Source organism: Phyllobates terribilis, unplaced genomic scaffold (assembly GCF_046119375.1).
Source record: "Phyllobates terribilis strain yellow unplaced genomic scaffold, ASM4611937v1 Scaffold_9__5_contigs__length_417890890, whole genome shotgun sequence".
In the NCBI taxonomy this organism is placed as follows: domain Eukaryota; kingdom Metazoa; phylum Chordata; class Amphibia; order Anura; family Dendrobatidae; genus Phyllobates; species Phyllobates terribilis.
The window spans coordinates 69,865,491-69,882,663 of record NW_027362769.1 but is presented as its reverse complement, the minus strand read 5'-3'; the positions used below and the strand labels follow the sequence as shown (position 1 = coordinate 69,882,663).

Below are 17,173 nucleotides of genomic sequence, written 5' to 3'. Positions count from 1 at the left end.
ACTAGAATCACACGAGTATATATACTCTTATCCGAGAGATTCGGGTTGATTTTGCTAAAGACACTCTGATCATGGTTTGATCAGAGTGTGATCTTCGAGTGATTCAATCCTCTCAGATGAGGATAAGATGGTGGAAAAAATTCTCCATCTTCTTCATTCTGTCAGTCTGTGAAAATCGGATTGCACTCAGAAGTCATCTGCATGCAGTCTGATTTTTTACACGGACTTACTGACTAGCATGGCTGATTGCGATACGAATATTGGATGCAAATGGAGAAGGCTGTGAATTTTTCCTCGGACAGACTCTGGACTGAGGAAAAATTGGAACTGAGGGCGATCCGATATTTGGTCGTCTGTACGAGCCCTTATGGGAAGCTCTCCAAAAAGCAGCTGCTAATCTGGTAGGCTTGGACTCCCATTCCTAGTTGCTCATGTAGGTGTTCTCTTTAATGAGCATTTCACCAACCTGATACATGGCAATCAATTGATCACCACAGATTACCTTTTTACTGATTCTTCTAGTCAAGCAAAGATGGCCACATATTTATTTTTAGTTTTACCTGACAAATACACAATTCCTATTAGCCCTTTAGATGTGGCCAACTATATGGGCACGTGCACACAGGAGGTTTTTACGGTTGGAAATACCCGATGCTGATTTGACTTAAAATCTGCAGATATCTGTAGCGAAAAAATTCAATTTCTGCGCTGGATTGCAGTGTGAATTGCCACAGATCCGATCATAGCCTCATTCAATAGGGCTCATCCACATTTGGCTACCGTCTGGTGTTTCTGAGTAGAAACCACTGCAATAAATCACACGTCACTTTCTTAAGCGATTTTCGAATACATTGATGGAATAATCGTTGCCTGTATGAATGGCAATGCAGATTTCCCACTGAATGCGAGGCGAGACGGTCTATGGATGTTTTTGACATTTACTTAGCTGGAATGCATGGCGAAATTCACATGAATAACTCTGTGTGAACATACCCTAAAGGGTGAACATTAAAGAGACAGACAAAGGACAGAACGGGTGCTGAAAGGTTAAATGTGGTTCAAAAGGGTGGAGTCTTAAAGGACCTTCAGAAGGAGCACCAAGGAAGTGTTGGAGGAGATCCCATCACAGAGTGTGCCCTTACTTACTTCACCTCCCCCAGCATTATGAGTGATGTTATCCTTGGAACCACAACGAGACTGAACACCACTATAATCAGTCTTCTCATTTAAGATTTTTACCTAAAAGGAACAGGAGGCAAAGTAAGCGTGTTCTAATGACAAAGGGTAGCACCAAAACACTTTTTGCTACCAGAGGGTGGTCCTAAACATAGGAAGCAATCCACGGGCTTCTAGCATAAGCTTTCTATGATGCACAATATTAGTGGTTTTGTAAGTCAATGAATGTGCATCTTACATAGTAACACACTTTGTACTGTATTGTCTCCGAAAATCATATAAAGTGATTTACTGTTTCTGCTGAAACCAGATCTTGTGGTAGATTATAACACGGCTTCACAGCTCTTGCGGGCCATAGGTGCAATGTTCACCTTAACCTCTCAATGGCCAAACTGGTTTAGGCTTCAACAAAGGATCTGTCACTGGGTCAAAAGTGCCCAATTTTTGCTCTTATTTTATTTTCGATGCTTCCCTGGGTATTCATTTTTTTAAAAAAAATTCACCATACAGTTCCAGAGATATTGACCTTTTTATTCAGTGCTAACTTTTATGGTCTTTATAAACGGGCATGTGTTTAGGCCGCTCTGCATTATTATCCTGGGAGCCATGCCTACTTGGTAAAGACCAAAAGAAATTGCACAAACTAAAAAGGCCCCTATCTCTGGAACTGTATGGCGGATTTAAAAATAAATAAAAAAATTAATTAATTTTTAGGAGAGCAGTGGGAAAAAAATAAGAGCAAAAACTGACCACCTTTTTTTGTCGTGCCAGGTCCTCTTTAATGACTAGCCTTTTTTTTTTCATTTTTGTCTCTCAGCATTTCAGCTTATTTTATTCATTGACCTAGCTGGTTATGTGGCAGAGAAATTGCATTTTTTTAGAGCTGTTTGATTGTAATTTCAATATTTTATATTGAATATAATATTTATATATATATTTGAGTTAAGAAAACTATTGAAATTACAACCAAACAGCACTAAAAAAAAACGCTTTTTTTTTCCCACAGCTAGATGTGTGTATTTTTTTTGTTTATCTTTCATACTATTACCTTTTCACTCTGAATTACCTGATAAGTCATTCATTACTTTATAACAGTTATCTAGATACCTAATAAGTATAGTTTTTTGTTTATATGCGCATAAAAAGAATTTTATTTTTACATTTTAGGGAGATTTATAAAACAGTGTAAAAAACGGTCTTTGTTGCCCACAGCAACCAATCACAATAAAGCTTACATTACGTATTCTGCTCTTGAAAAATAAAAGCTGTGCTGTAATTGGTTACTATGGGCATTAAAGATGGTCTTTCTTTTAGACAGTTTTTAAAAATCTTTCTCAGTATTTTTATTACTTTTTTGTATCCAACTAAAGGACTACTATCTAACATCTTCTTTAAAAAAACACCAAATAATGTAATTGGTATATTCATATATGCTAAAACATTTTGATGTGTGTCACTATAAAATGGGCTGTTGCTAGGGCAACGCTAAGGGTATGTGCGCACGGCAACTTTTTCAGGCGGATTCCGCATGAAATTCGCCAAAAAAATTGCTTTAGAAATGCTAAAAAGAATAAATATATGCACTGCAATGTCAAAACGACTTGCTGTGCATATGTTCAGTCTTTTTTAGCTTTTTTTTAACTACTTCAGGCTTTGAAAGCCTGGGAAGGGTGAGTCAAACACAGTTGGTTTACTTAAAACAAACTGCAGCCGGGAACAGGGGTTTTCTAAAATTGGAAAATCCATTATTTAGGCAATATAAATGCCCTTAAGAGATTAATGAAATCGACCTATATCACTATAGTAGCGGTTGGGGACAATTTGGGGACATGACAGATTTCCTGTAAAGGGGTTGTCCGGCCTTAGGCTACATGACTGCAGACTTGTGAATCCTCACAACGCGCTCACTGTGCGCTGTGAGGATTCTCCGGCGCCTTGGAGCGGGCAGTCATGTGACACATTACGACTAGACTGTGTCCGGCCTCGCTTAATTCACTTGCGAGGCTGTGCCCATCTAGTCAGGAAGTGACCACATGTATGCAAATCACATACTTGCGGACACTCGTCTGCCGCTCCCGGCGTCGGCGAATCCTCACAGTGAGCAGTGCGCACGATGTAAGGATTCACAAGTCTGAAGTCACAGAGTCACTGTAGACTTGTAGCCTAAGGCCGAACAACCCCTTTAACAGCCAATATGAAAGGAGTATTGGCAGATATTAGGAAGTTAATTTAGTGGACTACAATCTGGGTATTCTAATATTGAAAATGACTAACATCGGTCTGTAGCAGTTTTTTCTCACGTTTTTGTCAGCCACATGGTCAACTAAACATGTAAAATCAGTAAGGGTAGGAAGACTGTAAGACTACGGCCCCACTATCAGTATTTCGTCAGTATTCGGTCAGTATTTTTCCTCAGTATTTGTAAGCCAAAACAAGGATTGGATCAAAAATGCAGAATTGGTGCACTTGTTTCTATTATACCTTTTCTCTGATTGTAAGCCAAAACCAAGCGAGGAACAAATACTGAGGAAAAATACTGACCGAATACTGTCAAAATATTGATAGTGTGGATGTAGCCTAAGGACAAATTAAGCAGTACAGTCCTACGATATAGTGTCCTAGAACAATGTGTTCATGATTTTACCATCACAAAGAGGCTAGCCAATGGGCTATCATGGGAGACCCGACTGACACACAAGCCACAACTAAGCTGCTAGGCCACATGTCAATATATTTGCCAAATTTTTCAAAACCTCTCGATTTATACAGTATTGAGTATAAGCACCATATACAGAAATCCCCGCACTTACGCGTCTTGGCAACTCCATGAAGAGGCCATCAGCAGGGAACGTGAAAGTGTTACAATTGTCTGTTTTTCAACATGACATCTGGGACATCACTGGTCGGCAACAGATCTTGATGATTTGCTGTCCAAGTGCATTCATCGTGGCAGAACATTCCTCACACAACCATTAAAGGGGTGTTCCACCTTTGGGCACAATTTGTTTTCTAACTTAAATGCATGCAATTGGGGCTAAAAATAATTTTTGCAGTTCAGTTTCATTAAAAATGTTGCACCATTTGCCTCCTATAGCCGCTGTATTATAAGATCTATTGCTGGCTGCAGAATGAGTTATGTGGGTCGGCCATATTTATTTTAACAGACGTGTTGAGAAGATAATTTTGTGGCCTTCCTCACAGACTGCACAGCTCTTCAGTCCATACAATGGCTGCTGGTAGAGGAGCAATGACCATACCTGTTCATGAGCCTCCGCCAATAGAAAATCTTTCAACAGAAAAGTTTTCTCATGTTAGGTTTTCTATAGGAGTAGACTAATGGACAGATCTGGTCACTGCTACTCCGCCAGCAGCCATTTTGTGGGCTTTAGAACTGTGCAGTCTGTGAGGAAGGCAACAACAAGACTAATAAAAGCAGGAGGAGAACCTGTCACACCTATAAAATAGTAAGTGCCACAAAATAATGTCCCCAATATATCTGATAAAATAAAGATTATGTGGCCGACCCTGTCAACCCATTCTTCAGCCAGCAATAGACAGTGTAATACAGAGCCTGTAGGAGGCAAATGGTGAAATAATTTTAATGAAACCCAATTGTAAAATAGATTTTTAGCTCCAGTTGCATGCATTTAAGTAAGAAAACCAAACTGTCCAACAAGGTGGACAACCCCTATAATAACCTCTTTGATAGCAGCCAAGGTTTGTAAATGCAGGTATTCCTGCACGTGGCGCTCATACTTGATACTGAATAAATCGAGATGTTTTGAAAACTTTGTTTCTATTTTTTCATCATTTGCATATCATTAACATGAATATCCTGTGATTTCCGTAATTCCATGACTTTTCCTTTTTGGTGTTGCAATTTCAATGTTGTGGAGTGTAGATTACATTGTATTTGATGGAAAGAATAGCACAGAAAACACTGTTGTCTTTCCCATCAAAGTGACAGATTCCAAGGTGGAACCCAACAGAGCCTATAATAAGTCAAGTGGGTAAGTCGTCCCTGTTGGTGTATATTGTGATAAATCTGGATAATTTTAGATGTTTTGCTCCTATGCTGGAAAAGATGTGACTTCAGGCTAAGATAAGTCTTATCAGTTATCTGAAATTTTCCATAAGGCCACACTTAGGCTTATGTCTTTGTCTCTTAAGACTATATGCGGTAACTATATAAAAGTGTCCTTCTGGTGTTTGTAGATGCCATCATTCAATCTATGATCTATCTTAATGTACTTATTGTAAATCTCAGATTTGCATGCTCAACAAACTGTGCAAGCAAAAAACATGTAAAATTCATATGAAATAGAAAACCGGTATGTCTGTGGCTGCAAAAATGAAAGTCATCCTATAGAAGTAAATCTTAAAATGTGTTTGACTTCTTGGAATGTGTGGACTCACTGTCAATCACAAAAGTTTTTACCGAGCTATAACCCATCACACAGATGTATATTGCAGATTTTTGGGATATTCTACCTTCTACCTATGGTGGCCATGCAGATCTTTGTTTTCTCTCTTTGCGGATGCTCTTACCTGTCCACCTTTAGGCTGATACTTAATGTTGTCTGTAGATCCAATCTTGGATTTTATATTCTTCAAGTCAGGGAGTGGTTGATTCATTAACCGCAGCTGTTTTAGAGTAGCAGGAGACTTGGGAGGTGTTCGTAGGATAGCAATTTTCTTATCAGACATTCCATATATGGCAGATTTTGGAGTTCCTGGAGTGCGGGGTGTACGTGAATAACTTGGTGTGCCTGGTGTACCAGGAGTTCGAGAAGCATAGCTTGGTGGTGTTCCTGGGGTTATAGCTGTGGACCCAGGTGTGGTAGGAGTAGACGTCCCACTCTTTCCTGTTCGACTCCAAATTGGCTCAGATCCTATGTAATAATTGAGACAAAATGGTACAGAAAGAGAAATTAAAAATTATAATTAATATATTGCCCAAATACACTTTTCAAAAAACTAAGGGAACATTTGAGCACCATGGTATAACCTAAAGTTAATTAAACATCAAGGATACTAACCTATCCAGTTAAGATGCGTAAGTAATTGTGAACCTGTTTTGGTGCAAGTAAAAATGAAAAAAAAAACTGCACTGAAAAGGCAACAGCAAGACAATCCCAAAAAAGGAATGGTTTACATGTGGTAGCCATAGACAATCACTTTTTCCTTATCCTTCCTGATTGATTCTTTTCTAGTTTAGAATTTTGCAGATGTCCTTGTAGCATGAGATGTTACCTGCAGTCCATTCAGGTTGCACAAGCAACCCAGCTCAACCAGGATGGCACAACATTATGAGTCATCATAAAAAAGTTTGTTTTGTCTCCCAGCATATCAGGACGCGGGCTGTCGAAAGCAAATATACAGAAAATATTATGGGCTAAAGAAGGATATTGACTCAGCAGCAGGACCAGTATCTACTCTTTTGTGCGAAATGGAACAGGAAAAGCGGTGCCACAACCCTAAAAAATGGCCTCTAGCAGGATACTGATGTGAACGTTTCTGACCAGATTGACAGAAACAGACTACAAGATGGTGGGATGAGGGCCTGACGTCCTGTAGTGGGACCTGTGCTCACAGCTCAGCACAAGCTAGAGAACAAAACAACCTTTGAGTTCCACATAAACCTCAACGTGATAGCCAATATAACCCTGACTGCTGTTAAGTACCGGGATGAAATCCTTAGACCCATTGTCAGACCTTATGCTGGTGCATTAGGTCCTGGGTTTGTCCTAATGCAGGACAATGTCTGTCCTCATGTGGCCAGAGTGTGTAGGCAGTTTCTGGATGACAAAGACAATGATGCCATTGACAGACAATTTTTAAAATGAACTTTTTTCGTGGTAAAACTCCTTTAAGTCTTCCTTTAATTTGTTGATAGGTAGAATTATTACAAATAGGAATTCTCAGAAATCGGGATTTGTTACTTTTAACAAAAGAGCTCTTTTTTAACCTATATCGATTCTTAGCAATGCTTATATCAATATTTTTAACATTATCTGGTTGATCAGATGAAAATAGACCATATGAATGGTCATATATAAATAATATGAATAAAAATATTGAGTGCATTGTATATATATACATCCTTTTTTAATTATATTTTCAAAGAGTGTGCAATCCTAAACAAGAAGCCATTACATGGTAAGATAGTTTCCCCCACTATGACCATTTGATTTGTATCTCAGAACTTGCAAATCATATATTAGACTAAATTATTAGTTCAGTAAAATCGTCTTTCAAATACAGACTATGACGGACATACTTGTGGTGCGTCTCACAGAGGAAGTGCTGGTGGACAATGAGTTTTCTTCTTTATCTATAGGGATAATTTTCCTAGTTGGATGGATTGAGGAAGGTCTAGGCAGAGAGGAACGTTTCTCTGGGCTCTTGGACATTCCATCCTAAAAACAAAAAAAAAACAGTGAAGATGAAGGCAGTCTATCAGAATATACAAGCATTCTCTTAATGAAAGCAGATCTTGTTTCAGGACGCTGCCCCTCATCAGTGCAAAGTGTGAGATCTGGTTTGGCTGGGTGAGAGGCATCTGACCGGGATCCAAGGGGTAACACTTCTCCTTGTGGAGAGTGACATGCCAAGGCTTTTAAGCCTTGCAATGCTCCTCTGGGGAATTAAATAAGCAAATTGCCTCTTCAGGTTTTTGATAAGGTCACAGTTTAATATGCTGCAGATCTTCGTTTCACTGAATGCTAACCTTTGTATAACCATGGCCACACCACTGATTGGCAGCTTTCTGGTTACACTGTGCATAGGCAGAAAGCTGCCAATTAGTGGTGGGGGTGGAGTTTTACAGAACTCATAAGTGTGGAGCCCTACATGGCAGCAGATTTACTAGTCCTCTAGTGATATTCTCCTGCTGATACAACATTGATTTTATCAAAACTACAGCCTGAAGCCTAGTAAGTGGCACATCGCTGCAAAAAGCTCACTGCACTGTGGCTTCCTATTCCACATGCTCACAAGCATCTGTCCTATTAACATCCTAAGACAGGTTCCTGTCCCTAGACCAAACAAGTGATTTGCTAATTTAAGGTATTTAGGAATTAATTTTTTTTCTATTCCCAGAAAACACCTTCATTGTGGAGATGATGGATAATTAATGCCAAATACAGTACAAGATTTCTATAGCTGAAATATATAATAACTCAGTGGGTGAGACAATAACCCTAGATAGGAAAAAGTACATCAATATTTCTTTGGAGACTGAGGACATTGTCATTGTTATTTCAGAGTGACACAATATATGAGACATTAATATATATACAGTGGGTAAAAAAAAGTATTTAGTCAGCCACCAATTGTGCAAGTTCTCCCACTTAAAAAGGTTAGAGAGGCGTGTAATTGACATCATAGGTAGACCTCAACTATGAGAGACAAAATGAGAAAACAAATCCTGAAAATCACATTGTCTGATTTGGAAAGAATTTTTTTTTTCAAATTTTGGTGGAAAATAAGTATTTGGTCAATTACAAAATTTCATCTCAATACTTTGTTATATATCCTTTGTTGGCAATGACAGAGGCCACACATTTTCTGTAAGTCTTCACAAGGTTGGCACACACTGTTGCTGTTATGTTGGCCCATTCCTCCATGCAGATCTCCTCTAGAGCAGTGATGTTTTGGGGCTGTCACTGGGCAACACGGACTTTCAACTCCCTCCAAAGGTTTTCTATAGGGTTTAGATCTGGAGACTGGCTAAGCCACTCCAGGACCTTGAAATGCTTCTTACGAAGCCACTCCTTTGTTGCCCTGGCGGTGTGCTTGGTATCATTGTCATGCTGAAAGACCCAGCCACATTTCATCTTCAATGCTCTTGCTGATGGAAGGAGGTTTGCACTCAAAATCTCACGATACATGGTCCAATTCATTCTTTCATGTACACGGATCAGTCGTCCTGGTCCCTTGACAGAGAAACAGCCCCAAAGCATGATGTTCCCACCCCCATGCTTCACAGTAGGTATGGTGTTCTTTGGATGCAACTCACGCAACTCAACATTCTTTCTCCTCCCAACTCAACAAGTTGTGTTTCTACCAAATAGTTCTACTTTGGTTTCATCTGACCAAATGCCATTCTCCCAATACTCTTCTGGATCATCCAAATGCTCTCTAGGAAACTTCAGACAGGCCCGGACATGTAATGCTTAAGCAGGGGGACACATCTGGCACTGCAGGATCTGAGTCCCTGGCGGTGTAGTGTGTTCCTGATGGTAGCCTGTGTAACGTTGGTCCCAGCTCTCTGCAGGTCATTCACTAGGTCCCCTGTGTGGTTCTGGGATTTTTGCTCACCGTTCTTGAGATCATTTTGACCTCACGGGGTGAGATCTTGTGTGGAGCCCCAGATCGAGGGAGATTATCAGTAGTCTTGTATGTCTTCCATTTTCTAATTATTGCTCCCACAGTTGATTTCTTCACACCAAGCTGCTTGCCTATTGCAGATTCAGTCTTTTCAGCCTGGTGCAGGGCTACAATTTTGTTTCTGGTGTCCTTCGACAGCTCTCTGGTCTTCACCATAGTGGAGTTTGGAGTGTGACTGTTTGAGGTTGTGAAACAAAGAAAGGGTGGGGGGGAGAAGCGCTGTGCCTGTGTGAACCTGATAGATAATGAACTGGCTGTGCAAATAATGGTAGGCTGCTCACCTTAGGGGGGTTGTGCAAACCGCACAACCCAGGTGTGAAAGCCTCTGGTATACAAGGTGGTAGCTGCCGCTTATGGTGCGTGGCCTCTGATGACCGCTGTCTGCTGCCAGTCACGTGGTACCGGCTATGAATCACGTGATGGTGACGTCATCAAGGTCCTGGTTCCAGCGAGCACATACAGTTCCCTGCAGCTCCGAGCCACAAATCCCCTCGGGGAATGCAGAAATAGTATAGATAGATTGTGGTCAAATTCGGGCGCCAGGAACTGGATAAAGACAACTGGAAGGATATTTAAAAGAAAACGAACCTCTTTATTCGACAATGTTATGCCCACAACGCGTTTCTGCAGCGATCTGCTGCCTTCATCAGGTGGAATTACAAGGAAAAAGGTAAATTAGGGCACTTTTATACAAAAAAGGAGGAACTAAGTGGGAGGATTTATAAAATCAATCAATTCACCTTAACCCCTTGATTGCTATTCACCAAAAAGACAATGTGAATTAGCAATCAAGAGAACCAAAAGGGCCCTATAAAAACCAACAATATTACATTAAAAATATACTAATAACAACATAAAAAAAGACGATGGTAACAATCATGATAAAATATAATACTCAATCACAAAAATAATTAAAAATGTTAAAAAAGGAATAAAAGAACTCATTGATAAATCATACATGTAAGATTCTGACAACTTCACTTATTTATAATGCAGATAGTGCTCATACATCACCTGCAAACGTTGTCAATCGCTAAATTTAACCCTTCAGGATATAATGTACCTAATTTGAAGATCCAAAAATTTTCTCTCTTCATAAGGTATTTATACCGATTCACCATATTTTCAGAAATTTGTTCCAAAATCGTCACTCTCAGATCACTCGGATCCTTCTGGTGAGTAGTCAAAAAATGTTTGGATACACTGTGCTGTAAATAACCATTCTTGATATTGGAACGATGTTTATTGAGGCGGGCATGCATTCTTTGTATAGTCCGGCCCACATATTGCAAACCACATCCACATTGTAACATGTAGATCACGTAATCAGAATGGCAACTCACCCTACAAGAAATATAAAATTGCTCCCCCGTGGTCTGTGAGGTAAAAGAGGTGACACCATTAGTGATAGCCCTACAACATAAACATCCAGGGGATCCGCAGGCAAAACAGCCTATTTCTATCTGTTTTTGTTTCTCATATTATTGTGTTGAGGCTATAGATTTCAGCGTCGTATTGCTGGGTGATATAAAGGACCTTAGATTCCGATTTTTTCTATAAATAATCCTAGGCTTATTTGGTAGGTGCTTATGTAGGATCGGGTCACCCAACAAGACACACCAATAACGATTTATCAATTTCTGTATGTTCATTCTAGATTTATTGAAAGTGGTCACTAGACTCCAATCTCTACATCGTGTGCTGGTGTTCTCACATTCCTGTTCAGAGACCTGTGCCAAACATGATTCTTGACTGAGCAGCTTAGTTCTTTTATACGCATCTCTAATCAGTTGTGTGTGTGAATTGGAGTCTTATCTCAAAGATTCCACTTCCTTGATTACCATAATAAGGAACCTACCATCTGTAAAAAATTGTATTCTAATCACAGCAGACGTTACGGCTCTCTATAGTAACATCGCCCATGACTTGGGAATAGGAGCAGTACGCCATTACTTGATGAAGGATAACAGCATCCTCCTTTCCCAAAAAGAATTCATTTTAAAATCAACTGAATTCATATTAAATAATAATGTATTTATGTTTGAAGACAATTTCTATAAGCAAATAAAGGGCTGTGCCATGGGGACGAGGGTAGCTCCCAGCTACGCGAATCTCTTCATGGGACTCTTTGAATCCTTGTTTATCATGTCCTCACCCTTAGCCCAGGCTCATATTTTACTCTACCGCCGTTATATTGATGACTTGATTTTTATTTGGGAGGGTACAGAGAAATCAGCCAGGGATTTCTTTTTTTCCTTGGACCATAACCCATGGGGTCTCAAGTTTTCCTTATCCATGTCATGTAGTTCCATACAGTTCCTTGACCTTATGTTGAAACTGGATGACATGGGGAATTTTTTCACTTCCACTCATTTCAAAACTGTGGACGTGAATAGTTATCTCAGATTTGACAGTGGCCACCTTCCTAGGTGGATTAAGAACATTCCGTATGGCCAGTATTGGCGTATACGAAAAAACTGCACACACAATGGTGACTTTGTCCATGAGGCTGATGTTCTTCAAAAAAGGTTTTTGAGGAAGGGATACCCCAAGAAACTGATTAGAGATGCGTATAAAAGAACTAAGCTGCTCAGTCAAGAATCATGTTTGGCACAGGTCTCTGAACAGGAATGTGAGAACACCAGCACACGATGTAGAGATTGGAGTCTAGTGACCACTTTCAATAAATCTAGAATGAACATACAGAAATTGATAAATCGTTATTGGTGTGTCTTGTTAGGTGACCCGATCCTACATAAGCACCTACCAAATAAGCCTAGGATTATTTATAGAAAAAATCGGAATCTAAGGTCCTTTATATCACCCAGCAATACGACGCTGAAATCTATAGCCTCAACACAAAAATATGAGAAACAAAAACAGATAGAAATAGGCTGTTTTGCCTGCGGATCCCCTGGATGTTTATGTTGTAGGGCTATCACTAATGGTGTCACCTCTTTTACCTCACAGACCACGGGGGAGCAATTTTATATTTCTTGTAGGGTGAGTTGCCATTCTGATTACGTGATCTGCATGTTACAATGTGGATGTGGTTTGCAATATGTGGGCCGGACTATACAAAGAATGCATGCCCGCCTCAATAAACATCGTTCCAATATCAAGAAGGGTTATTTACAGCACAGTGTATCCAAACATTTTTTGACTACTCACCAGAAGGATCCGAGTGATCTGAGAGTGACAATTTTGGAACAAATTTCTGAAAATATGATGAATCGGTATAAATACCTTATGAAGAGAGAAAATTTTTGGATCTTCAAATTAGGTACATTATATCCTGAAGGGTTAAATTTAGCGATTGACAACGTTTGCAGGTGATGTATGAGCACTATCTGTATTATAAATAAGTGAAGTTGTCAGAATCTTACATGTATGATTTATCAATGAGTTCTTTTATTCCTTTTTTAACATTTTTAATTATTTTTGTGATTGAGTATTATATTTTATCATGATTGTTACCATCGTCTTTTTTTATGTTGTTATTAGTATATTTTTAATGGATTATTGTTGGTTTTTATAGGGCCCTTTTGGTTCTCTTGATTGCTAATTCACATTGTCTTTTTGGTGAATAGCAATCAAGGGGTTAAGGTGAATTGATTGATTTTTTAAATCCTCCCACTTAGTTCCTCCTTTTTTGTATAAAAGTGCCCTAATTTACCTTTTTCCTTGTAATTCCACCTGATGAAGGCAGCAGATCGCTGCAGAAACGCGTTGTGGGCATAACATTGTCGAATAAAGAGGTTCGTTTTCTTTTAAATATCCTTCCAGTTGTCTTTATCCAGTTCCTGGCGCCCGAATTTGACCACAATCTATCTATACTATGTTTGAGGTTGCAGACAGGTGTCTTTTATACTGATAACAAGTTCAAACAGGCGCCAGTACTACAGGTAATGAGTGGAGGACAGAGGAGCATCTTAAAGAAGAAGTTACAGGTCTGTGAGAGCCAGAAATTTTGCTAGTTTGTAATTAATCAAATACTTATTTTCCACCAAAATTTGAAAAAAATTTCTTTCCAAATCAGACAATGTGATTTTCAGGATTTGTTTTCTCGTTTTGTCTCTCATAGTTGAGGTCTACCTATGATGTCAATTACAGGCCTCTCTCATCTTTTTAAGTGGGAGAACTTGCACAATTGGTGGCTGACTAAATACTTTTTTCCCCACTGTATATATACAGTGGGGGGAATAAGTATTTGATCCCTTGCTGTTTTTGTAAGTTTGTCCACTGACAAAGACACGAACAGTCTATAATTTTAAAGGTAGGTTAATTTTAACATTGAGAGATAGAATATCCCAAAAAAATGAAGAAAATCACATTGTATAAATTAGATATTTTTTGGGGCATTTTGCAGTGAGAAATAAGTATTTGATCCCTCTGGCAAACAACACTTAATACTTGGTGGCAAAACCCTTGTTGGCAAGCACAGCAGTCAGACGTTTTTTCTAGTTGATGATGAGGTTTGAGCAGATGTCCCTCCATAAGTTTTCTATGGGATTAAGGTCTGGATACTGTCTAGGCCACTCCATGACCTTACTGTGCTTCTTTTTGAGCCCCTCCTTTGTTGCCTTGGGTGTATGTTTTGGGTCATTGTCTTGCTGGAAGACCCAGCCACGACCCATCTTCAATGCTCTTGCTGAGAGAAGGAGGTTGTTGGCCAAAATCTCGTGATACATGAGCTCATCCTTCTTCCCTTCGGTACGGTGCAGTCGTCATGTTCCCTTTGCAGAAAAGCACCCCCAAAGTATAATGTTTCCCCCACAATGCTTCACGGTTGGGACAAAGTTCTTAGGGTTGTACTCATCCTTCTTTTTCCTCCAAACACGGCGAGTTGAGTTAATGCCAAAGAGGTCCATTTTTGTCTCATCTGACCACAGCACCTTCTCCCAATAACTCACAGAATCATCCAGGTGTTCATTGGCAAAGTTCAGATGGGCCTGCACATGTGCTTTCTTGAGCCAGGGGGACACTGCAGGATTTTAAACCTTTAAGGCGTAATATGTTACCAATGGTTTTCTTGGTGACTGTGGTCTCAGCTGCCTTGAGATCATTAACAAGTTCCCGTGTAGTTTTAGGCTGATCTCTCACCTTCCTCATGATCAAGGATACCCCACGAGGTGAGATTTTGCATGGTGCCCCAGATCGATTTCGATTGACAGTCATTTTGTATTTTTTCCATTTTCATACTATTGCACCAACAGTTGTCTCCTTCTCACCAAGCGTCTTACTTATGATTTTGTAGCCCATTCCAGCTTTGTGCAGATCTATGATCTTGTCCCTGACATCCTTAGAAAGCGCTTTGGCCTTGCCCATGTTGTCGACGTTAGAGTCTGACTGATTAATTGAGTCTGTGGACAGGAGTCTTTTATACAGGTGACTATGTAAGACAGCTGTCTTTAATGCAGGTAACGAGTTGATTAGGAGCATCTAACTGGTCTGTAGGAGCCAGAACTCATAATGGTTTGTAGGGGATCAAATACTTATTTCTCACAGCAAAATGCAAAAAAAAATTATCTAATTCATACAATGTGATTTTCTTGATTTTTTTTTTGGATATTCTATCTCTCAATGTTAGAATTAACCTACCCTTAAAATTATAGACTGCTCATGTCTCTGTCAGTGGGCAAATTTATAAAAACAGCATATATATATGTATATATATATATATATATATATATATATATATATATATGTACAGTAAGTGAATATATATATTGTATACATGACTCTAATTAAGTCACTTAAAAGTATAGAGAAAAAAACTCTTTTACTTACAGTAATTCTGTCTCTGGACTGCCGAATGCCACCAGGAGCTTGTTGGGAATCACCCCCTGTAGATATCAGCAAAGAAAAGAAGGAGAAGAAAAACTTAATGGTTATAAGCAAGATATTATGGAACCACCAGGGGTAGATCGCTTTGATCATTTAGATCATAGATAGCTATCTATGGCTGCACACGCTACTACTCATTTTACTATAGTGTTTGAATATGATGTCTTATGTATGACACAGTTTACTTAGAATACATTTCATATTCTCTACAGTCAAAATTCAATAATGAGAAGTGAAAATCACAGGACCATGCCTACAAATCGCTTGGGATAACAGTAAAGTTTAGACATGGGTATCCTGTAGAAAGGAGCAGAATGCAGGTTTGGATTACATGACCTGTGACTTAATGTTTCTGTGTGTTCTGTAAAAAATAACAGGCTTCAAACAAAGGTCTTCTTTTCTTTAACACTTTTTGGACACTCACCGGTGAGAATAATCACGCCATGATTTGAATAGTATGTTTTAATCATTACTGAATCTGATATCTACTCCTTATTATTCACTAAAATTATGATAGAAAACAATCTTCTCTTCAAAACAGAGTGAAAAGTTGGGCTCACATCTGCCTGGAACTATTGTGGTTACTGGACACAGTCAACCTTCCATGTCACAATGATGTTTGGTGACCTGACAATCAAGACTAGTCTTCAGTGCCTTCTCACCCAGTGGTAACTCCGCAAGTGCAGCTGCTCGCTCCGGTAAATACACAATGTTACTATAGCCAGAAGGTAGACTGTGTGTTCAGCCGGCTCATCAACCTTACCAGCTAATACTTAGAATATCTGCATATCTTCAGTGTTCAGTACTTCTAAAGACTAAAGGCTCATGCACACAACTGATTATCTCGGACGAGTGCTATCCATGATTTTCACGGATAGCACTCATACCTATGATATTCTATGGGGCGGTGCACATGTCTGACTTTTCCTCGGACCACTAGAACATAGGATACATGTTCAATTGTGACCTAAGTGTCGAATTAAAATTGGCAATTCAAGTCTATGGGTCCATGAAAAATATCGGACTGCACTTGGACGACATCTGAGTGTGGTCCAATTTTCACGAACTGACAGAATGGAGAAACTTTTTTTTTCCCTCTCAACCTTCAAGATCAAACTCTGATCAGAACAATAGAACCATTTTTCTCAGATGGAGAGAAAATGGTCGTGTGAGCCAACCGTAAAAGTGATAAAAATTGTTTAATGTTTAACCACAACAATGGTTCATCGAATTAAATTTAACAACAAATTTGATTTGAGCCAACTGATGACACCATGTGGTTGTCGGAAAAGGAGCTGACAATGTTTGAAATTTTCGGCTAATAGTTGACTGTATTTGGCTTGTATGGCCAACGCAAAAACTGTTTTGTGAAATATCTATTAAAATGAGAGTGTTATCGACAATACATCGACCATCACTCGTCCAGTGTAATTCAACATGTACGGCTGCTTTGAATAAATGTAATGACTAATATCAAGAAAAATGTGTATTTTTCACCAGACAAACGTGAGCTCTGTGTCACATGTGTGTCAGAGGTGACAGACAGTCGCCCTGCAGTGGGTTGCAGGAGATCTATACATTTGGCATTGCAGACAGCTTCTTAGATAAGAGGCGGTCTTTAGGCCCGAGCAGGTACCTCTCTCTTGCTAATTAGCTCTCTAGCTTGGGTGAATATATACCTGGTGTGCCTGAGAGGGAGTCGCTGGCTATATTCATTTCTACTTGTGAGGCTTAGCAGGAGCAGTACTTCGTCCTCTCT

General features: G+C 39.4%; 1 protein-coding gene across 13 annotated transcripts in view; it reads right to left on the bottom strand.

Moving 5' to 3' along the window:
- The window catches only part of MAP2 (microtubule associated protein 2), a 304,763-nt gene that overhangs the window by 19,057 nt on the left and 268,533 nt on the right, over nt 1–17,173 (bottom strand). For 12 of the 13 annotated variants that reach the window (XM_073646562.1, XM_073646566.1, XM_073646570.1 and 9 more), the window contains 4 exons: nt 15,358–15,413; nt 7,457–7,595; nt 5,725–6,068; nt 1,147–1,239 (listed from right to left, as the gene is read on the bottom strand). In XM_073646562.1, coding sequence (XP_073502663.1) covers nt 1,147–1,239; nt 5,725–6,068; nt 7,457–7,595; nt 15,358–15,413 — 632 coding nt within the window. The remainder of the gene's footprint in view (nt 1–1,146; nt 1,240–5,724; nt 6,069–7,456; nt 7,596–15,357; nt 15,414–17,173) is intronic. The other variant, XM_073646567.1, reaches the window with a different exon arrangement.